This window comes from Poecilia reticulata, chromosome 12 (assembly GCF_904066995.2).
Source record: "Poecilia reticulata chromosome 12, P_reticulata-male-v2, whole genome shotgun sequence".
Classification (NCBI taxonomy): domain Eukaryota; kingdom Metazoa; phylum Chordata; class Actinopteri; order Cyprinodontiformes; family Poeciliidae; genus Poecilia; species Poecilia reticulata.
Window position 1 is genome coordinate 25406375 of NC_088841.1, and position 24209 is coordinate 25430583.

Consider the following 24209-nt stretch of genomic DNA (forward strand, 5'->3'; position numbering starts at 1 on the left):
GCAGTGTCACCAGGAAAAGAAATCACTCCCATTTTCTTGGGATTGCTGCCTCATCTCCAACAATAAGGACTCTTGACATACCTTTCGTTTTCCTGGTGGTCACATTGTCCTTTGGAGCTTTGGGAGGTGGATGTGTCGGTCTAGCCTCATTGTTGATGTCTAAAGGTGAGGTTTTCCTCAAAGGCTCAGGATGGAGTGCAGAAAATCTGTTTTTCAGCGGGATTCCCACAAAGTCAGAATGCTTTGAGGCTTGTGCTGGTCGCTTTGTCTTTGGGAGCGGGGTCAGTGGAGCCGTTTTGGTTCTAGCTGCTTGTTCACTTTTCTTTGGCGGAGTTGAAGTTGGAGGTGGGTTTCAGCTCAGAGCCGACCTCACTGATTTGTCCAGGTGAGGGGTTCTCCCTGTTAGTCGTTCCAGGGTGAGCCACTTGTGGGGCGTACGACCTCGCCGTTGATTTGAGGAAGAGTTGTTTCTTTTCCATGGGTAGCATTGAGCTCAAAGTTCACCTCCAACTGTTGAATCTTCATTTCTAAAAACTGAAATCGTTCCATAAAACTGCTAATGTCCCAGGGGTTAGATGGAGGCATTTTGCCCTGGTTCAACTTCAGCATCTGAGACTTGCTCCTTCAAGGGACAATGTAAGGGAAAGGTTAGCATAGGCTCGTCCCCAGCAGGCCTTACGGTCACCTGTTCGGCGGGAGTGTGCTGCCTTTTGTTGGGGGAGAGTACCCAGTGGCAGGATTTCTGCAGCCGATGGCAGCACCGTCACACAGCAAGGAGACCCGTCCCACCTGCGCAACGAGGAGGAGGAGGCTGGCACGGTGGCTGGGCCTGAATGGGTAATCCGGGCCCGGGGTGTCAATCAACGCTGTGGGGCTGCCATGATGGGACTGCTGGCACTACTGCCACTTGTACAGCTGCAGCACGATGTTGGACCCTGGACACCCCTGGTTTGGAGTAAGGCAGAAGTGACTCTGGTGGTTGGGTGTACTTGTACTTGCTGAGTTGATCCGACGGAGGCCTGTGGTGTGGAGTTTTTGGCAAAGTCTGAAAGGCATCCATGGAGGTGTAGGCAAAGGTTATGCATCAGAGGTTCTACTGCTTCTTAGTGGGACTAACAAGAGCATTACATCTTCAAAACTACTTGGATCATCTGGTTCACTACTCACATCCACATATAATTTCATGGACCTTTACTTTCTGATTGACTCTGTGTGGACAGATATAATGTGAGCTCACATCCAGGAGAGGATCCCCACATGGACAAACATCCACATATCTCAGATCTCTTCCATGTCCACATCACCTCAGATCTAGTCATCAGAACATGATGGATGTCCCATACTGTCCTGAAGACCCATGTGGACAGGGCCTTCACTTCCACAGTTTCCCCAAGCTCTGGGACAGTGTCTCCACCAGCATCAGATCTACTGACAGTGTGGACAGTTTGAAGTCTAAGTTCAGCATCAACTTTTTAAAATGTCTACTGGATGATTCTGGTGTTACTGGTCTTCATCCTTGAAGTTCGTCTTCCGGTCTTCATCCTTGTAGTTTGTCTTCCTCTTTCCAACTTCTTTGTATTGTGTTCATTTGATGCTCTCTTTTTATGCTTTAAGGACTTTAATGTGAAACTCTTGGCGAGTCCCTCTGTGAATACTGCTGGAGGAATATTTCTGACTTCCTAATTGTTCCTGGTTCCTCCACAGAGTGGAACAGCAGAGCTCAGAGGTTCGCAGTGGTCCATCTGCCCAGCATAATCAAACACAGCTGGACTCCATATTTATGGTATGTAGATGAACAACTACTTTTCCATATTTCTGTTCACAGTCGTCTTTATGCTCCACTTTGTAGACCAGAGGACTGTCAGTCTGTCCAACATCCATCTGGTGTTTGGCTCCATGATTTCAGTCTGATGTTTCCTTCATCTATTATTCTGTTCCAGCTGCTGGAGGAAAACATTGTCACTTTTGTGAAGAACGAGCTGAAGAAGATCCAGAAGGTTCTGAGTCCAGATTACCCAGAATGCTCAGAGAGTCAGAGAGAGGATGATGAGGTGTTGGAAGGTGATGATGAAGAGCAGAGGAGGAGCAGCAGAGAGGCAGTGATGAAGATCACACTGAACTTCCTGAGGAGGATGAAGCAGGAGGAGCTGGCTGACCGTCTGCAGAGCAGTAAGAGGATTTCTACAAAGATTTAACCTGATGGATAAATCACACATTTACTGATGTCTGAAGAGATGGAATCACATTTATTCAAGTCAACTTCAGAATATGTTTTTGGTTTATTCCTGATTTTTGTTTTTCTGTTAATTTAGATCATCTTGCTGCAGTTTGTAATCGACTTAAATCTGGTCTGAAGAAGAAGTTCCAGTCTGTGTTTGAGGGGATTGCTAAAGCAGGAAGTCCAACCCTTCTGAACCAGATCTACACAGAGCTCTACATCACAGAGGGAGGGACTGGAGAGGTCAATGATGAACATGAGGTCAGACAGATTGAAACGGCATCCATGAAACCACACAGACCAGAAACAACAATCAGACAAGAAGAAATCTTTAACGTCACACCTGGAAGACATCAACCAATCAGAACGTTGATGACAAAGGGAGTGGCTGGCATTGGGAAAACAGTCTTAACACAAAAATTCACTCTGGACTGGGCTGAAGACAAAGCCCACCAGAACATCCACTTCATATTTCCATTCACTTTCAGAGAACTGAATGTGCTGAAAGAGAAAAAGTTCAGCTTGTTGGAACTTGTTCATCACTTCTTTACTGAAACCAAAGAAATTTGCAGCTTTGAATACTTCCAGGTCCTGTTCATCTTTGATGGCCTGGATGAGAGCAGACTTCCACTAGACTTCCACAACAAAGAGATCCTGACTGATGCTACAGAGTCCAGCTCAGTGGATGTTCTGCTGACAAACCTCATCAGGGGAAGCTTCTTCCATCTGCTCTCCTCTGGATAACCACACGACCTGCAGCAGCCAATCAGATCCCTCCTTGGTGTGTTGGCATGGTGACAGAGGTCAGAGGGTTCAATGACCCTCAGAAGGAGGAGTACTTCAGGAAGAGATTCAGAGATGAGCAGCAGGCCAGCAGGATCATCTCCCACATAAAAACGTCACGAAGCCTCCACATCATGTGCCACATCCCAGTCTTCTGCTGGATCACTGCTACAGTTCTGGAGGATGTGTTGGAGACCAGAGAGGGAGGAGAGCTGCCCAGAACCCTGACTGAGATGTACATCCACTTCCTGGTGGTTCAGACCAAAGTGAAGAAGGTCAAGTATGATGGAGGAGCTGAAACAGATCCACACTGGAGTCCAGAGAGCAGGAAGATGATCGAGTCTCTGGGAAAACTGGCTTTTGATCAGCTGCAGAAAGGAAACCTGATCTTCTATGAATCAGACTTGACAGAGTGTGGCATCGATATCACAGCAGCCTCAGTGTACTCAGGAGTGTTCACACAGATCTTTAGAGAGGAGAGAGGGCTGTACCAGGACAAGGTGTTCTGCTTCGTCCATCTGAGTGTTCAGGAGTTTGTGGCTGCTCTTCATGTTCATCTGACCTTCATCACCTCTGGTGTCAACCTGTTGGAAGAAACAAACACATCTATGAAGTCTTCATCATTTAATGAACCAAAACTAAAGTCTCTCCATCAGAGAGCTGTTGATCAGGCCTTACAGAGTCCAAATGGACACCTGGACTTGTTCCACCGTTTCCTCCTGGGACTTTCACTGCAGACCAATCAGAGACTCCTACAAGGTCTGTTGACACAGACAGGAAGTAGCTCAAAGACCAATCAGGAAACGGTTCAGTACATCAAGGAGAAGATCAGTGAGAATGTGTCTGCAGAGAAAAGCATCAATCTGTTCCACTGTCTGAATGAACTGAATGATCACTCTCTAGTGGATGAAATCCAACAGTCTCTGAGTTCAGGAAGTCTCTCCACAGATAAACTGTCTCCTGCTCAGTGGTCAGCTCTGGGTTTCTTCTTAGTGTCATCAGGAAAAGATCTGGATGTGTTTGACCTGAAGAAATACTCTGCTTCAGAGGAGGTTCTTCTGAGGCTGCTGCAAGTGGTTAAATTCTCCAACAAAGCTCTGTAAGGACACACATTGTTACTGCAGTTACTTTTCATAGAGGAACTGCAACTAGACTCATGCAGTTGATTTTGAAATTTAACAGTTGTCTTGCCAGCCTCCTCTCTCTACTGGAGCCCCAATTGTATAATGAACCAATACATAATAAAAAGTAATAGAAAAAATGTGAAGCAACACAGCTCCTTCAATCTGTGCAAGAAGAACATTGTTGACCAGAAAGGAAAACATAGATTTTGATAAATTTTCTAATTAAAGATTTGTCTCCCTGTCTCCTCAGACTGGGTGTCTGTAACCTCTCAGAGAGAAGCTGTGAAGCTCTGTCCTCAGTTCTCAGCTCCCGGTCTTCCAGTCTCAGAGAACTGGACCTGAGTAACAACAACCTGCAGGATTCAGGAGTGAAGCTTCTCTCTGCTGGACTGAAGAGTCCAAACTGCAACCTGGAAACTCTCAGGTAAAATGTTCTCAGTCATGGTGATACCAGATGTCTGTCCAGTATCTCTTATCACAAATTATGTAAATGTCATTTCAATATTGGATTAACTCATAGGCTCTTTCAAAATTTCCTAAAAGATCATTGTTGACTGGATAGAAAAATATACATTCTGATGAATTGTCTCATCACAGATTTTTCTCCCTGTCTCCTCAGACTGAGTGTCTGTAACCTCTCAGAGAGAAGCTGTGAAGCTCTGTCTTCAGTTCTCAGCTCCCAGTCCTCCAGTCTCAGAGAACTGGATCTGAGTAACAACAACCTGCAGGATTCAGGAGTGAAGCTTCTCTCTGCTGGGCTGAAGAGTCCAAACTGCAAGCTGGAAACTCTCAGGTAAAATGTGACCAATACTGGTGAAACCCGTTACCTGCTATCACACATGATGTAAATGTTATTTCAATAGTAGATTATAATAAATGTCTGATTGAGATGTGGCTAATAAGTTGCAGCACATATACGTTGCTGGTTTTCATTTATTCTAGGCTGGAAGAAACAAGACGAGAGGCATTTAGAAAGATGAAGTCAGGCTTCAAATGATAGTGTAGCTCTGGAAATGTTACAGATTGTTGCATCCTGGACACAAGGAACATTATTGCAGATCCTTCCTCCCAGCAGTTGTTAGACTTTCTAATCCATTTTACATGTCACTAATGTTGAACTGGTAGCTCTCAGGTATGGAGGAATCTGCTGTAGGAACAGAGAAGGTCTGATAGAGGAGGAAGAGGAGAAACATCTTTGTCACTTTGACCGGCGGAGGCTCTGCGTTAGTAAGGAGGAGACAATATGTCTTTGAGGTGTTTTTATTCAGGAGCTCCAAGTTACACCAACACCCTCATCTCCAACCACACTTAGTGAAACACAGCATCTTACACTTATACCTGAGGCAAGTTCCACTTACACCAGGTGAAGGCGTGATAAAAAAAGGACAAACAACAAACACTATTTACACAAACCTAACAACAATAAATGATCCAAATATTTACATGCAAATTATTAAAACTAAACTATTCTAAGGTCAATCAAAAAGAAAAGGTAGCAAAATACATCCTCAGAGTGTTACCCCTCTTAATGGAAGCTGGTATGTTCCAGGAGCATTTGTCTCCCTCTCTGCTCCACCTTGCTGAGACACACCCAGAAAGGCAAGTACTCAATTAACTCAAATTGACTAATCTAAATCAAAACAAACTGACATTCCCCCCCACATTCTCTGAACAGGAAAGATGGCCAGTCTCCCTACCCAAAAAGAATGTTCACCAAATGTCAAAGTAACTGAAATAAAGAACTGATACAAAATACATTTGAACTGAAAATAACATAATATCAATAATCAACATGGGATGGAACCCCTGGTCTCCATCACATTTCCTCCCCCGTCACCCAGGACAACAGTACTCAGTTCTCAAACATCCTAGACAGAGAGTCAGCCACAAGGTTAGACTTTCCTGACCGATACTGCACTGTAAAATCAAAAGGTTGCAGTGACAGATACCATCGTGCAATGCGCATATTAGAGTCTTTCATTTGGTGCAACCATTTCAGCGCTCGATGATCCGTCTCCAGGGTAAAATGGCGGCCCAACAGATAGTACCGCAGTGATTCCACAGCCCACTTAACTGCGAGGCATTCTTTTTCAACTGTGGAATACCTGGTCTCTCTGTCTTGAAGCTTCCTACTGAGAAAAACAATAGGATGTCTCTCACCATCAATGTCCTGCAGCAACACGGCACCAAGGCCTACTCCAGAGGCGTCAGTTTGCAGTATAAACAGGTCATCAAAGTCTGGACTGTAGAGAACAGAGTCACTGGAGATTGCAGACTTCAGGTCCTTGAAAGCTTTGTCACACTCCTCAGTCCACTGTACTTTATTTGGTGCAGAGACTTTTGTTAAATCTGTAAGAACAGCAGCCCTGTCTGCAAAATGGGGAATGAATTTACTATACCACCCCACTAACCCAACAAAAGCACAGACCTTCCTTTTTGTTGTAGAACTGGGTATGCCTGAATCGCTTCTACTTTTCCCACTTGAGGTCTAACTTGGCCATGTCCCACCACATAGCCCAGGTACTCTACCTACCTCTGAGCCAGCTTACATTTATTAGGGTTAATGGTGAGGCCAGCAGATCTAATGAGCTGTAAAACATGCTGCAGATGATGAACATGCTCCTCCCACGTCTGGCTGAAAATCACCACGTCATCCAGGTATGCTGCAGCAAAGTCAGATGTCTCCCTCAGCACCAGGTCCATGAGGCGCTGAAACGTCGCTGGTGCCCCCTGCAGGCCAAAGGGCATCACCCTGAATTGAAAAACCCCAAACGGTGTTTTAAAAGCAGTCAGTTCTTTTGCCTCTGATGCCAGGGCTAGCTGCCAGTAGCCCTTGCTGAGGTCAAGTGTGGTGATGAAATTGCATCTCCCAACTCTCTCCAACAGTTCATCAATGCGAGGCATTGGATAAGGGTCAAATTTAGAGACACTATTGAGGTATCTAAAATCAATACAAAATCTTAAAGTGCCATCCTTTTTGGTACTAGTGCCACTGGGCTGCACCATTCACTCACAGAGGGCTCAATGATCCCCAGCTCCAACACGAGCTGAATCTCGTTCTTGAGTTATGGGACGAGACGTTCTGGAACCCTGTAGAACTTCCTGCGGGGTGCAGTATTTTCTCTGAGGTGAACCTTGTGTTTTATCAGGCTTGTGAACCCAGGTTTTTCCTGAAACAGCTCTGGATCCAAAAGGGGTTTTATGTCCTGCTGTTGGGATGGCTGAAGATGAGAGAGAGAAATTGAAACAGGTACAGAGCTACAGGCTGGAAAAAATAGCTCATTTTCCTCCTCTTCGTCCACCACACGCACAAAGAGTTGCGGCAAAACAGTTTCTGCATGTTCCTCATTCCGCACTGGATCCTGTTGAGATGACTGAGAAGCAGACGACATTGCAAACTGCTGTGGTGAGTCGTGGTATTGTTTCAACAGATTAATATGGAAAGTCTGATGTTTCTTCTTCCTTTCTGGCATATACAGTTCATAATTGAGCTTTCCAACACACCGTGTGACCTCATAAGGGCCCTGCCATTTAGTGAGAAGCTTATTGTCACTGGTGGGGAGCAACAACAACACTTTCTGTCCAGGATGAAAACTCCTCTCCCTGGCATTTTTATCGTACCAGGTTTTTGTTTAGCTTGAGCAGTTTTCATGTGTTGATGTGCCAATACAGCCATTTGTTCAAGTCTCTCTCTCATTTTTATCACATAGGACACCACATGCTCACCCGATGGACTTGGACTTTCCCATTGTTCTTTAAGAAGATCCAACGGCCCCCTCACTTGTCGTCCATACAGCAGCTCGAATGGAGAGAATCCAGTTGATGCTTGTGGAACTTCTCGATATGCAAAAAGCATATAGGGCAGCCATTTGTCCCACTCCCTGCCAGTCTCTGAAACAAACTTGCGCAGCATGTTCTTCAGTGTTTGGTTAAATCGTTCAACCAGTCCATCTGACTGGGGGTGGTACGGGGTGGTGTTTATACCCTTTATACCTAACAACTGATAGACCTGCTTCAAAAGGTTTGACAGAAAATTAGTCCCGCAGTCTGTAAGGATCTCTTTAGGAATGCCTACCCGTGAAAACAGATGAAGCAAACAGTTAGCTACTTGTTTAGCTTTCACTGATCTCAAAGGAAAAGCTTCAGGGTATCTTGTAGCGTAATCACAGATAACCAGAATGTAACGGTTACCAGAGGAGCTTTTCTCCAGGGGACCTACCACATCCATTCCTATCCTTTCAAATGGTGTTTCTATGATAGGTAATGGCTGTAGGTGAGCTTTAGAAACACCTCTGTTCGTAGTCAACTGACATGTGTGACAGGAAGAGCAGAACTGTTGAACCTGTGTGTACATGCCTGGCCACACAAACCGACTTGCTATTCTATGAAGGGATTTCTGAAATCCCAGGTGCCCGGCCCAAGGAACTGAATGAGCAAGTTCCATCACTTTTCCCCTTAGCTGCTGTGGTAAAGCAATGGCTTCTGATCTACCTTTAACCTGATAAAGGACACCATTCTTCACAACATAAGTTGCATCTTCCAAGGCATTTATTTACCCTGCTTCTTTCCCTCAACTTCTGTAACCTTATCAAACCATGGTTTTAATGTTGGGTCTGATCTCTGATGAGCAGAAATGTTTGCAGGAATATCAAAGTCAAACAAAGGGCAAGGTTTCATCTGTTCTTCCACCTTCATTTTGGCTGAACCTAAAAACTTCTCCTTCCTTCTTTGAGCTCTGGATTTGGATGGTTTTACACTGCCCACCTCCAGTTCTACATCATAGAATGGTAATTCTTTAAGTGAGTTCCGTACTGCCTGGGCTCTAGTAGTGACCAAGCTACAGATTGGAGAAGAAAGTTCTGCTCCTGTCACTATGGGGACATTTTTCTGTAAGAGTGTAGTGTTCTGAGTTTTGAACTGTGTTCCCTCATGGCAATCAGTTTGAGTCAAATGTCCAGCTGCTGTGTTTGACACTAAATCAGTCAAAGTGGGGACATCTAAGCCCAAAATTACAGCATAAGGAAGCCTTGATGCTAATGCTACAGGTAATAGAAATGTCTGACCTCCTATAGTTAAATAAATCTCAGCTACAGGATACTCCATTTCATCACCGTGAATGCAACTTATTTTTGTCTTAGCATCACTCCACAGTTCTCTTGGCACTAAGCTAGACAGAACCACAGACTTGAAACTTCCTGTGTCTAGCAAAGCTGTTTCACGTTGACCATTAACTAACACAGGGACTGTGTGAGCAGGTTCAGGGGCAAGGGATGGGGAGAGTGGTCTGGGTACCGAACAAAGAAGGGAGGGTTTACTCCGTGTAGTGGCAGGACGTGTACTGTGTATGACCCATTCTGTTACACTGAAAACATCTGACATCTGGTCTTGAGGAAGAGTAATTCTTAGCAGGGTTAGGTTTAGCCACAGAAAATGACTTGGTAGCTGAATAACTCCTAGCCTGGCCTATAGCACCACCCCTTTCGCCCCCATCAGACTTACTTCTTCCCATAGGAAAGTTTTCACGGCCAAAGTGGGCTCTTCTGGTCCCCGTCCTTGCTGACAAGAAGACTTCTGCCAAACTTGCGGCCTCCTCTGCAGACTTTGGGGCTAGTTCTCAGATCCACACCTCCAAGTCCGGATTGACCATCCTCAGGAACTGCTCCATGATCATCAGTTCTTAAATGTCCTTCACTGTTGACTTCTCTGGTTTGACCCACATATAGAGCATGTCCTGGAGTCGAACATAAAGTACTTTTGGTGTCTCACCCTGTTGAATGTCCAGGAATTTAAACCTCCTTCTATAGGTGTCGGCAGTTATCTCATATTTGGTCAGAATGGCATCTTTCACCTTGTTGTAAATGTGAGAATCTGCAATGTCCATCAGCACATAAGCACTACGTGCTTTCCCAGTAAGAAGTGGTACTAGTCGGACCGCCCACTCTTCTTTAGGCCAATGACAGACCTTAGCTATCCTTTCAAAAGTTGTTAAGAAGTGCTCCACATCATCATCAGAAGCCAGTGGAAGCAGCTTCGGCTCCCTCTGTGTGGCTGGTAGCTGGTAGGACATCTGACTTTGTCCATCATCATGGCTGTCTCCGTCATAATCATGAGTGTGAGGATCCTCCTCCAAATAGTCACCCTCATGCTGTCGTTCCTCCTTCAATTCCTCCACATGAGTCTGGAGCTGTCGAAACTGTTGTTGCAAATTCTTCCATCTTACTTCTTGGCGTGCTGATTCCTTCTCAATCTGCTGGTCTCGGGCAGTTTGAGACTGCATCAGTGACTTGACGAGGCTTGCCAGCTGATCCAGTTTGTCATCAGTGCTAGTACCAGTAGCCGCATCAGCTCCATTCATAGCAGCAGTGCTCTCTGGATTCTCAGTTTCATTACTTCTTTTACCACCTCTTATCATCGTCTCATTGTTCCTCCAAAAGCCACACTTCTGACACCATTTGTCACTTTGACCGGCGGAGGCTCTGCGTTAGTAAGGAGGAGACAATATGTCTTTGAGGTGTTTTTATTCAGGAGCTCCAAGTTACACCAACACCCTCATCTCCAACCACACTTAGTGAAACACAGCATCTTACACTTATACCTGAGGCAAGTTCCACTTACACCAGGTGAAGGGGTGATCAAAAAAGGACAAACAACAAACACTATTTACACAAACCTAACAACAATAAATGATCCAACAAATATTTACATGCATGCAAATTATTAAAACTAAACTATTCTAAGGTCAATCAAAAAGTAAAGGTAACAAAATAAATCCTCAGAGTGTTACCCCTCTTAATGGAAGCTGGTATGTTCCAGGAGCATTTGTCTCCCTCTCTGCTCCACCTTGCTGAGACACACCCAGAAAGGCAAGTACTCAATTAACTCAAATTGACTAATCTAAATCAAAACAAACTGACATTTCCCCCCCCCCACATTCTCTGAACAGGAAAGATGGCCAGTCTCCCTACCCAAAAAGAATGTTCACCAAATGTCAAAGTAACTGAAATAAAGAACTGATACAAAACACATTTGAACTGAAAATAACATAATGTCAATAATCAACATGGGATGGAACCCCTGGTCTCCATCACAATCTTTAGTCAGTCTGATGGGAAATGTTTAGTTTGAAGCTAAATATTGAATTTGACAATTAAGTATTTTGTTTGGAACCATGGGATTTATAAATGAATGAATAACATGAAGAAAATGTGACTTTACATTTTGACCCTCCTTTTATCAATTATGACAGTTAAATATCTGGTATTTTTGCTTTGTAACATTTCAAACAGCAGCCCATTTAAACTGTAGGAATCTTTCACATGGTGGTGAATGAACCTGGGAAACCAACCCATCTACTGGAACCACAATGACATGGTAGTCAGAGCAGCAGGGGGCCAAATATAGCTCCATGTGGAACCAAGAGGTTGGAGAGAGAAAATCTGTTTAAACTGTTTCCTATCAGAGTTCAGTTTGTCTCTCTGTCTTCACAAACCAGGAGCATCATGGTCTGGGCGGTGCCTCTACTCAAGCACGTGCAAAAAGGGTTGGGGGGGAGGACAAGGGGTGCTCGAGCACCTGCCCTTTTGCTCCTTGCCCCCAAGTGCCTCTTGGTCAAATTTTTTTCTTTTGGTATTATTATTTCCTAAGCCATCTTCTGACGCATAAATACATGTGCTAAAATTCTTTGCTTTTTTTTCTTTTTTGTACACCATCAGCCGGTCAACTTGTTACCTTTGACCTTTTGCCCATGACGCAATTGCCTCTCGCGCAGTGAGATAAGGCGGCTATTTGCGGAGCTCAAAGTTCCAGATTACAGAACAGTTTTTGGTGAATTAAAAATAACGTTTTGGTGAATAAAGTGGAATAGACTTGCTACTTGTCAGATGACGGAAAACGTTGAAGTATCATTTCTGCTTCAGCTCGGAGTCGCGGTTTAAGCAGAGAGGTAATGAAATACAATAGACACTGACAGGCCTCTGTGTCTGCCTTTCTCCGAAGAACTGCTGAGCGGGAGGAGACAGCCATGTGAGGAAAAACTGTTCTTATCTATCAATTCAGTATTTTTATCATACAGACATTAGGCTGTTGTTGTACTACTAGCTAGCTGCTAGCTAACGACTTTGCTAGCAAAGCTAGATAACTAAAAGCTTCTTCCCAGTATCTTTAATGATATCCGTCATTCTTCCGTTTTGCTTATGCAAAAGGGGCACATCGCCCATCCAAAACCAATCATCTCCATAATGTATATATGTCCGATCTTCTAATTTCCTTTGCTGTATAATGCACATTTCATTTATTCTGGCGTCACGTAAATGTTTCTTGAAGGAGAATAACACTTAAATAAAAGTCCAACAAGGATTCATTTAGAATTAAAAGTGACTCACCCTGAATTACCATGATAGATATAATGTATATAATAAAAGTGTCATTAATGAAGGGGAAAAAACTCAATCCAGACTTTATGTTTAGGGTCTGGTTCGCAGAGTATGAAGTTAAAGTTGTTTCCCAATTATTCAATGGAATAAAAAATCTAACCTCAGTTACGTAAAATAAAATTGTAATCAAAACTTTTGGAATTGTAATGATTTCTTTAAAAAAAGTTTTGTTTAAAAGACTTTGTTTTTAATTAAATAACTCATTTTTACCAAACACATTTGCACACACAGAAATCTTTTGTTGTGATTTTAGGACCTGCTCAAGATGTCATATGAGAATCACAAGCAAAACTTTGAGTCACAAACTTAGAATAGCAAGATAAGATTTCTGACAAGCGAAAATAAGTTTGTTTTGCAAATAAGAAAGTTAACTTCATGAGTCAAAAATGTGTGATTTAAATTTTTTTACGTTTTTTAAGCAAAACTCAGTAGGCGTTTTTTCATGGTGACATGCATTAACAATTCAATTTCTGCTTTTGTTTTTTTCATTTTTTTGCAGTCCCACATTAAAGTTTGATGCAGCTCTGCTTTCCTGAATGGACCATCTTCATCTCCACTGCAAGTGTAGCAAACAGGCAGCTCTTTTTTTTTATAGATTACGGTCCACAAAAAGAGATTATATTTTTAATAGTATAATTCTGTGAAGACAAAATATGTCTGGTGGTCCAGCTCTGATTTACATATCTTGCTAAATTGCGGGTTTGAATATTGAAATACTTTCCTATAACAAAGAAGACCTGCAGAAAGACATTACTAATAAAATATCCTACATAGGCATAGTGTTATGCTCTATATGGAGACGTTCGTTAGCTTTGATTGCATATGTCACATTTTTGTAATTTATTATTGTTTATTAAACTCTGAAAGCTGTGTGACTTTGTTCATATTCTGTCCTAGAAGGTGGTTAGATGTGCCCTTTTTTGTTGTTGAGCACCTGCCCCTTTAGTGGTCTGTGCACGGCCCTGCCTCTACTGATTGGTCTACTGAGAAAATACAAAGAGCTGATTGGCTGATGGACAGGACGCGACATGGCAGACAGCAATTATACATTCTGAAATAAGTGGAAATGTTTCAGTAGCAGAAAGATGAGCAACATGAAATAATCATCTATATCCAGAGAAAAACATAGAGGAACTGATTTAGAATACAAATAACAAATATATAAAGTCAAAAGCTTCTTGTAATTCACTGCTATACAGACCACAAGAGATCTTTAAAGCTAACAGCCATCACTATCTAAAATAACCTTTGAAGAATTTGAAGTAATATGAGTTACAAGAAGATTTATTTTCCTTTTGGGATCAATAATTAGAATTTAAATATAGCAATTGAAAGTATGATAATATTTGTTTTGTCTCTCACTTTTTTATTTTGCCAAGACTTCCAGAACCACTTTGTGTCCAGACTTGGGTTTATGAAAACATGTCTGATAAAAACATGATCTGGTCTGGACTTTGTAATTTATGAGTTTTGTTTGATGACTTAAGGACCATAACATATTGGTGGCCTATCTTATTCCAAAGAAATGTTTAAAAACATATTTGGAGGGCCACTCAATGACTTTATTTATAAGTGCAGTTTTGCTTGTGGTGTTTTCTGAAAGTCTGTTTTCCACTCTTTTAGAGTGGCACATTTGGTATCAGGTTGGTGGAGCGTTTTTGGAACTCTTTAATTTAAATACTTGGGTAAATTTCCCTATATTTAATGTTTGGCTGGCGCTTGTTTTGGTTTGTGTTTAGGAGCCTTTTTGTTATTTATTTTGCTACATTAGTTTTGTTTTAATTTTTTTCTCAAACAAAATGAGTTTAGTTTGGAGGAGTTTTATGTACAGTCCTTTTATTGAGCAATTTAAGTTCAATTGTCCGTTTCTGTATCCAACAGTTAAAAAATAGAAAGATGAAATCTGAGATTCTCTCTGATTTGATTGAAGTTGGTGTTTTCCCTCAAACCAGCTCTGATGCTGATCTTCAAACTAGACCTGATGCTATTCTTCACCCACGTCTTGATTCTCAGGTTTCCATTGGACTCTTTCTGTTAAAACTGACACTGGATTAATTTAGATCATAGAAGAATTTAATATTTCTCCTGCCAGCATCCTTGTTGCCTGTAGTTCAGTCCTTCATGGCTGGAGGCCCATCTATAGGCTGAATCAGTTCGCAACATAAAGACATATAAATAAAACAGTTACTTAAGTCCGTCCAAGGAGAACTGTGTTGACTGGAAAGTAAAACATTCATTTTGATGAACTTCTTAACATATTTTTCTCCCTGTCTCCTCAGACTGAGTGTCTGTAACCTCTCAGAGAGAAGCTGTGAAGCTCTGTCCTCAGTTCTCAACTCCCAGTCCTCCAGTCTCAGAGAACTGGACCTGAGTAACAACAACCTGCAGGATTCAGGAGTGAAGCTTCTCTCTGCTGGACTGAAGAGTCCAAACTGCAACCTGGAAACTCTCGGGTACAATGTGACCAATCCTGATGAAACCATATTTCTGTTCATTACCTGATATCAGAGATTAAGTAAATGTTATTTGAGTAGTTGATTATAATAATAGTCAATGTCTGTGATGTTGCTAACCATGTTAATTCTCAACACATAAACATGGTTGGTTTTCATTTAGGTTGAAAGAATCAAGAAGAGAGATATTGATTAAGGTGGGGGTCAGGTTTCCATTGATAATGTAATTCTGGGCACTTGACAAATTACTTCATCTTAGGTGCAAAAAGAAGCATTATTACAGATCCTTCCTCCCAACAGTTTTTTGCTTTCTAATCTATTCTACACGTCACAAATCCATCCATCCATTTTTTTAATACACTTCTTCCTAGTGGGGTTATGAGGGGTACTGGTGTCTATCTCCAATGGTCAATAGGCAAGTGATGGATTACACCCTGGACAGGCCGCCAATTAATCACAGGGCAACACAGAGAAACACAGGACAAACAATCATGGACACACACACTAAAAACTAAGGAGAATTTAGAGCTCAATCAACCTGACAGTCATGTTTTTGTACTGTGGGAGGAAGCTGGAGCACCCAGAGAGAACCCCCACATTCACAGGGAAAACCTGGAAACTACATGTGACAAATGTTGACTTTTATTACCTACAGAATGACATACAGTCTTATTATTATTTTATGTTATTAACAGGTAAAGCAGCAGTTGCTTGATTTTTTCCCCTCTCCTATAAATGTCCAGTTCAGACCTTGGGTTCTACCTCAATGTTCTCATCTTCTCATGTGATGAATTGTGTGTCTGCAGCTTATCTGGCTGTTTGGTCTCAGAGGAAGGCTGTGCTTCTCTGGCCTTTAACCCCTCCCATCTGAAGAGTTGGACCTGAGCTACAATCATCTAGGAGACTCAGGAGTGAAGCTGCTGTTGGTTGGACTGAAGGATCCAGATTTGAGACTGGAAGCTCTCAGGTATGGAGGAACCTGCTGCACTAGCAGAGAAGGTCTGATAGAGGAGGAAGAAGGGAAACATCTTTAGTTAGTTTGATGGGAAATGCTTAGTTTGAACCAAATTTTTTTATTTCCAAATAAAAAAATTTAGTTTAGAGCAATGGCATTCATAAATGAATGAATAACCTGGTAAAAATCTGACTTCATATTCCGAACCCCATTTTATCTCTTATGACAAGCTAAATAACTCAAATTATTGCTGTCAATTTTGACTGCGCGTCTTTCAAATGGCATCCCATTAAAGACATTAGGAATCTTTCCCATGGTGCTGAATGAACCTGGGAAACCAACCCATCTACTGGAACCACAATGACATGGTAGTCAGAGCAGCAGGGGGCCAAATATAGCTCCATGTGGAACCAAGAGGTTGGAGAGAGAAAATCTGTTTAAACTGTTTCCTATCAGAGTTCAGTTTGTCTCTCTGTCTTCACAAACCAGGAGCATCATGGGCTGGGCGGGGCTTCCACTGATTGGTCTACTGAGAAAATACAAGAAGCTGATTGGCTGATGGACAGGAAGTTAAAAATATGCAGATAAATGACATCATAAAGCAGATATTATTGGTATTGAAGACATATAGCTGAGCAAACGTAAATGAAGTCTGGTCTGGATTTTGTGTTTTGTGTGTTCTGTGTGATAACATAAGGATTGTAACATATTGGTGGCCTATCTTATTCCAAAGAAATGTTTAAAAACATATTTGGAGGGCCAGTCAACGTTAAGATATTTATAAGTACAGTTTTGTTTGTGGTGGCTTCTGGAATATTCTTTGATATGTTCAGTAATACCTTTTAGAGTGGCATCTTTAGTGTCAGGTTGGTGGGGCATTTTCGGAGACCCGCACATTAAATACTGGTGTAAATATCCCTTTGTTCAACATTTCGCTTGTGCTATTTTTGGTTTGGTGTCTGGAAGCATTTTCTTTTTGCCTCAATTAGTTTTGCCATAATTTTTTCCCTAAAACAAAATGGAGTTTAGCTTGTGGGAGTTTTTGGTCAAACCTAGTATTGAGCAATTTGAATAGTTTTGTCAATTGCTTATTGGATTCATCCCGGACCAGTAGGTGACTCCCATGTTCCAAGCCTGCTCTGCATAATGTGCAGTGGCTCATAAATGAGACATTGAAGCTTCAAACTGCTTTGTCGTTGGAGACCAAGCCCCTCCCCATTGGGTGTCATTGTTTCCCAGATAGGACCATCTCGTTGCAGAGAAACAAGTTCAGGACTCAAGTTCAGGACAAGCAAATCTTGCCAAGTGAGCAGCCTTTAGTACAAAATAATGTTGTGTCACAACCAGGGGCGCGGTAAAGGGGGGGGGGAAATTGATGACAATTGTAGGGCCCTAACCAACAGGGGGCCCTCCACAATTTAATTATTTATTTTTTGTTCATTGAAATAAAATAAAAAAATCGGGGCCTCGTCAATTACAAAATTAATCATATTGTATTTTCAAAGATTGTTTTTATCAGTAAAAATTTAATGTTCCCACTCCCAGATCAAAAAACACGTCCATATTTGCCCTGAACCCCCCTACCTGCATTAAATGATTCGTTCCTGCTTGGAGCACTTCACCGTGACACTGTTCAGCTGCAGTCAGTGGAAGACACGATAGTATCTGATTGTGGCAGATACTATGCTATGTGCCGTGCTGTACATAGCATAGCACAAAACTGTGAATGCTCAGTTTAGTTAGCATAGCTACCAATGACGGCAGATAAATGGTTTCTTGTAATAAGTTGCTTCTCCACCATTAGCACATTTAGCAGTGTGTGCATGAGGCTAATTGACAGTGCTATGAGCGTCCTGCTAGTTCTGATTGGTTGTTTTGGTCAGAACGGTGCATTACTTTAACCAGTAATGGTAATTCAGGAAGGAGATTGATTGTTCTCACAGATTTATCTGTCTCATAACAAACTAAATTTTTTGTCAGGGGGCCCACAATTCCTGGCGGCGCCCCTGGTCACAACTACAATCTACCTGCAATGCAAATAGCTAGTGTAAGCACCAAGCCCTGACTGAATGAATAGCCTTGTGTCACATTAATGATGGATAGCTGAAAAGTTACCAGGTTTATCAACTGTGGTAACAATTTTGCTCCAACTCCGCTCCTTATCAGTTCTGTGGATATTCTTTGTACAGTCCCACAAGTCATGTGGGAAACAGTCCCACATGACTTGTGGGACTGTTTCCCACAAGTCATGTCCAATTCCCATTGGATTCGTTGCGGCATGTCAGCTGTTAAGGATTCCCCTCCGTCATTGCAAATCACCGCACTTTCTGATTGGCTACCTGTCAAATTCAACAGGTTGAGTTCTAGCTCCCAATCAAGGAAAACCCTACTAGCTGCAAGAATATGCCCATTTTAGATCGGAACAGTTCCATCGTTCTACCGATTGGACATGATCAGTCTTACCACACACGGCAAAATGATCGGTTACGATTATTGCGAGCAATGTTCTAAGATTGTCGTAAGGGGAAATTCGGGGCAAAAAGAAAGAACCCAGGCCGCCGAAAAATTGCTAAATCTTGACCGGTCCGCAGTGATAAAAAGGTTGGGGACCACAGGCCTTGACAACTGGCTGGGAAACCAGGCCAGGCCCGGCGGCATGGACTGGCGGTGGGTGGCATTTTCCACCCAGTCAGCTGTGCGCCCCCTGGACTGGAAGCTGTTTGTTGTTTTTACCATAGAACGGCCAACTCTGTTATTCCTCTGTCAATTTGATACAGCAGGGACTTCTGCACTTCCCAAATATGTGCCTTCTGTCACTTTTTCAGCAGTTACACCTGTTTAATCCATTGTTAACAGGTAACCTGTTTTTCCGAACCACTTTTTAAATGCTGATATGCTTGCGCTGGGTAAAAAAAGTGCAAGCTTTTTTAGTGTTATGGTTGCTAAGCAACATAACGCCGAGATGGAGGCTAGGCAGCTAGCTGAATGCTACAGCTTCTCTCTTCCGGTCGTCTATATTCATGGCCTTCAAAAGACCCAAGGATGCGCAAACCCTGACTTCGGACACAGCTGTTCTTTGTTCGACTCCCCCTAGTGGTCTGGATCACTTCTGTTTCAGCATTTTTTGTTTGCAAACCTATGGAAGCCCATTTCCGCCACTCTGTTAAAAAAAAAAAAGAATAATTATCTCATTATAATGAGATAGTATCTCAAAATAACGAGATACTATCTCAAAATAATGAGATAGTATCTCAAAATAACGAGATACTATCTCATTATAATGAGATAGTATCTCAAAATAACGAGATACTATCTCATTATAATGAGATAGTATCTCAAAATAATGAGATAATTTGAGTTGGCCCTATAGTTTGAGATATGCTCAACTTGATAGAAGGAAATGGATATTGATAATATAATAGAGCAATACTTCAGAAGGGGTTTTACGAATCTTGAAATCTTGCAAGTTTTGGAAGAAACCCATAATGTTAAATTAAGTCTCCGGACACTGGAGAGAAGACTGCAAAATAAGCGCCTGTGGCGTAGAAAAAACAAGACAGATGTTGCAGAAGTGGCCTCTTTTATTGAGGAACAACTACAAGGATCTGGGAGACAACACGGCTACAGGTGGATGCACCAGAAATGTTGGATGGCTGGCATAGTCACAGACAGGGAAACAGTACGTCTTTTGATCCGCTTATTGGATCCCAACGGGTTGACCTGCGTGCACAAAATCGCTTGAGACGACGCTTATATGTCAGTCGGGGACCAAACTATGTCTGGCACATCGATGGGTACGACAAATTAAAGCCTTATGGGATATGTATTAATGGATGCATAGATGGCTTTTCGAGGAAAATGATCTGGCTAGAAGCATATAAGACCAATAGTGACCCTCACATTATTGCTGGCTATTTCATTGATGCTGTAATGGAGTATAATGGATTTCCACAGAAGATACGAATGGATCATGGCACAGAGAACACTCATGTTGTGGCGATGCAAAGATTCCTGCACAACACCGAGGATGAAAATGGTTTTGACTCTGTTATTCTCGGTCCGAGTACAGGAAATCAAAGGATAGAGCGATGGTGGTGCACTTTAAGAAGTGAATGTGCCCAGTTTTGGATGGACCATTTGACCAGCTTAAAGCCGATGGCTATTTTGTTGACAGCTTTCTGGACAAATCACTGATCCAGTTTTGTTTCCTTCAAACAATACAGGTACTATAAATTTACTTCTTGCTTTCAGCACACAATTTTGAAATAAGTTACAAATAATACAAAAGCATGACTTTATTTCTAACAACTATTTTATTATTTTTTTTCCATTTTTAATCAAACAGGTGGAGCTGGATGAAATTGTCCATGCATGGAATGACCATCGTATACGATCTACAAATAATCCTCGGGCTCCGCATGGTCGTCCCACATTAATGCATGGTGTTCCCAACCTGTATGGGGTTCCAAATTTTTTACAGTCTGCTGATCTGACAAAGCTGGAAATATGTATAGAAGAATGTCGTTTCAAGGACTTTCCCTGTGATGTTGATGTATTTAACTTATGCACTGAACTCATGACTGAGCACAGACTGGTAATGACAGATGATGTGTATGAAATTACTAATCTTTATGTAACACTCCGTCAAATGATCAGTGATGAGCTGGGGGAATAGTTTCTCTAAATCATCCAGGTCCACACAACATCTGACAAGTCAGATATTATGTCAATATGTCCTGTGTAAACACTGTGTGATTGTAAAACTAAATTCATGAATGAGTTACAATTTGTTTCTATTTTTTTTCTAAAAAAAAGACTATACATTTTACTTAACTTCAGTGTTGAGGTCAAGGTCTATCTATTAATTTTTATGTGGTTAATTTTATTTATTAATACAAAATAGTAGCCTCTTGTTCAAAACAACACTAAATAGTGCCAACATTTCCAGGTTTTCTATTTTCTTACACTTACTTGTTCAGGGAAACTGTTGATATATGGACATGAATGTTAAATGTACAAGCAATGTTTGAATCATGTTATTACTAACAGATAACACTTTCTGAGTTTTCCTACCAATATGCTATTGTTTGCAGTTGGTATTAATTTGATAAGAGTACAAATGTTGTCATTACTCTTGACATATATATTTCAGTGTTTTTCAGTATTATTGCCAATCAGTTTATTTACAGTGCAACAACAAACAGACTCTACACTTTGTTCAGAATGTATTTATTTTGTGTTCTGCCAACAAACAACTATCCATTATTTTGACATTTCCAAAAATAAATTACAAGTGCTTAAAAAAAATTGCCTTGGTGTATAGTGCACTCATTTGATAAGCTTAAGATAAAGGAATATACCAAGTTGTGCCCAGCAAAATAAAAATTAAGACATTTTTTTATAACCTTCCACAAAAGAAATGGAATGTTCAAAAAAGAAAAAAAAATTCAGAAAGTGATTTTATAAATATGAATGCAATGTAACAAGTACAACAGTCAACACAGTTGTGTCTCATAAAACGATACAATAACAGTAAACAGTTTCTATTTTTGTTTGTTCTGGCTGTGAACTTCTAAACATTTCCTACAGTCATTTTTACTTTACCTCTTCTGATTTATTATGTCAGCTAACAATTAACATGTTAATTATGGCAAAACAAAAGTCAGCTACATTTTATTGTCTGGCATCATGGCTTTCCAGAGATAGAATTTTTAACTGCTTCCCTGAAAGTTAGCAGATCTGAAAATGCAGAACTTGTGCGTGTGGTACAATATCTCTACTTCTTAAGATGTTTATTTGGCAAAAATAATTAAGTTAATTGTCATTAAATGCTGTACATTTTTGACTAGAAAACCAGGGAAAGAGCAAAAAATGAAAAACAAGTTAAGTTGCCATATTTATTTTCTGTTTGTGATAATGTGGACAATGTCAATTCTGTTACAAATTCTTAACATTTTGTACTTAATCCTAACAGTAAGTATTGACTCTGTTTTTTGTATCAAAAATCACTACAGATTCCAAATTATTGTTATTTTTTAGAATTGTGCTAAGAAGCCTTGTTGAGTTTTGACAACCTACCCTTGAACAAACCAACAACGGTGCTACACAAATCAGCATTTGCCTATCATAAACAGTTGATCCTTTTTATTACATCTGGAGAAAGTTTGGGAAGGGTAACATCACCCAGATAAAATTTTATCTCTAAAACCTTAAACTCTGTCAAGGAAATTTGGGGAAAAATCCTCAAAACATCTACTTAGATCTTGATAGGCAACTTGTTACTTTAAATAGCCACCTTAATCTCTTTTTTTTAGGAGTTCCACAACTGTGTAGCTCCACCCACTAATTCCATCACTTTCAAAACTTCAAATAATGTCCATGACCCATACATTAGACTCCAAAACTTTGTTCATTTCAGCACTGAAATCTGGATAGCTGTCATAATAGATTGACAGCTCAAGGACACAGCTACATGTGTGAGCCACAGGTCTTCTGAGAAACCCTTGAATCTTTGTGAAATCGATAAGAATTTTCTTATCCAGGAACAGGTCTGAGCCTGTGCAGAACCTTAGAAACAAGGACAGATGCTGCAAATCTGCATTCCTGATATACGTGCTAACGTACTTTTGAATATCCTTCTGATGGATATTCATTTCCTGAGGAAAGACAATGGACTTCAAAACTTTTCTTGCATTTGGTTGCAAGTTTTCATACAATGAAGAAAAGTCCTGGAAGCTGTTCCCGGTAATACTGAGTGTTTTGGCCCACTGTTCAATTACGTAAGCAGGCTCTTGGACAAGTGTTTTGTGTGCAAGCTCTTGAAGGATTTCATTTACATTGCTGGCAGTGGGCATTCGTCTGCAACTGTAGTTATCAAGAATCTCTATCAATTCTTCTTTGTCAACACTGCTGAAGTCTGACTGCCATGACTGAAACACAAAACAGCATGCACTTAAGGAAATTCTCCACCACCTCACTTTTTACCTGTCCAAAAGCTGCTTGCTCTAGTATGACAGGTGCAATCTTCATAGGAAGATATTTCTCTCTTGTCCATCCAAAGACAATTATTCGGCCTACACTCTCCCACTGCTGCTGTCCATAATCATGTCTCAGAAAAGGCACTTTGTAAGTGTTTCCTGTAGTACACTGGTCATAGAATTCTTTCCAGAATTCAGAAAGACAGTCTCTAACGACTCCTCCGTCATCATAACCCATCTCAGGTGTTCCATCTGGCAGGACAAGTTGGATTTTGAAGTCCCTATCTAGAAGTCCATCATCACAGAAGTGTGCTATGAGCTCAGAAAGTACCTGACCTCTGTGAACTACCAGTATCTTCTTCACTGCGTTGACAGATGATGTGGATTGAGGGGATAGTGGCAAAGTGTCACCCAAAATCTGTGGCTCACTGTCAGAAAACGGTCCTAGAAACACTATGTTACTGCTATCCAAATCCGCCTCCCTGAGCTCTGCAGAATGAAGTGAAAAGTTAATATTGTCATGATTTGTTATGTTTCCAACAAATAGGAAGTCAGAAGTTACTGTGGATATTGCAGATTGGCTGGTTGTTGCAACATTTACAGCAGATGAAGAGGAAGGCTGACTCAGAGAACTGTCTTGATCCTGAAAAAATGGTGAAGACAAAACTTCATCTTGACTGACTGACTGGTTAGCCTTCTTTTTACGTGTGGTCAGGTAAAACCTGAGAACAGTCAGTTTTGTAACATGAAACATTTGTCCAACAGAGATTTTGTCATCAATTGGCACTTCCTGATAATCTTTCAGATCTATTTCAAAATCTGTTATGGACCCTTCTCTATTTCTCCCATTTGGAAAGAAAAGGCCAAGAGCCATCTGGATTAGCTCACATTTTTTAGCATCCTTTGATACATCCACCTTCCTTGTTCCACCACCTCTTCTTGCTCTTACTTGTTTAAAAGCCTGTTGTTCTTCATCATAAAGCAGCCAGCCTATTTCTATTTTTCTCTTTGACTTCAGAGCATTTTTCTTTACAGTTGTTTCAGATTGCTCTTCTTTTTCCATACCACAGTCATCTTCATGAGCAGTTCTTCTTTTTCCCAGCTTTGATTTCAAGCGCTCAAACAGTTTTGATTTGCGACTGTTTGGGGGGGCATTTTCCTTTCTTTTACAGTATCCCAATAGGGCTATGCGGTCTCCAAATTATGGCAAATAATTCTTTAACTCTTCATCTGTCATGAGCTGGATGACGTTGGTATCAATCTAAAT

At 41.3% G+C, this 24209-nt stretch overlaps 1 protein-coding gene across 1 annotated transcript; it reads left to right on the forward strand.

Annotated features, from left to right (window-relative positions):
* The first annotated feature begins 2933 nt into the window (after positions 1–2933).
* Positions 2934–9806, forward strand: LOC103473932 (NLR family CARD domain-containing protein 3-like). Its single transcript, XM_081613890.1, has 4 exons — positions 2934–4100; positions 4376–4549; positions 9381–9460; positions 9619–9806. Exons 1-4 carry the CDS (start codon positions 3010–3012, stop codon positions 9804–9806), a joined length of 1533 nt encoding a protein of 510 aa, XP_081470016.1. The 5' UTR covers positions 2934–3009.
* Positions 9807–24209: the final 14403 nt, after the last annotated feature.

Excerpts from the sequence above, each read along its gene's own strand:
- LOC103473932 (XM_081613890.1), top strand. The coding sequence starts at position 3,010 with ATGGTGACAGAGGTCAGAGGGTTCAATGACCCTCAGAAGGAGGAGTAC. Across the intron at positions 4,550-9,380 it reads TGCAACCTGGAAACTCTCAG|GTTCAGGGGCAAGGGATGGG; the intron begins GTAAAATGTTCT and ends CTGTGTGAGCAG. Across the intron at positions 9,461-9,618 it reads TCCGTGTAGTGGCAGGACGT|ACTTACTTCTTCCCATAGGA; the intron begins GTACTGTGTATG and ends CGCCCCCATCAG.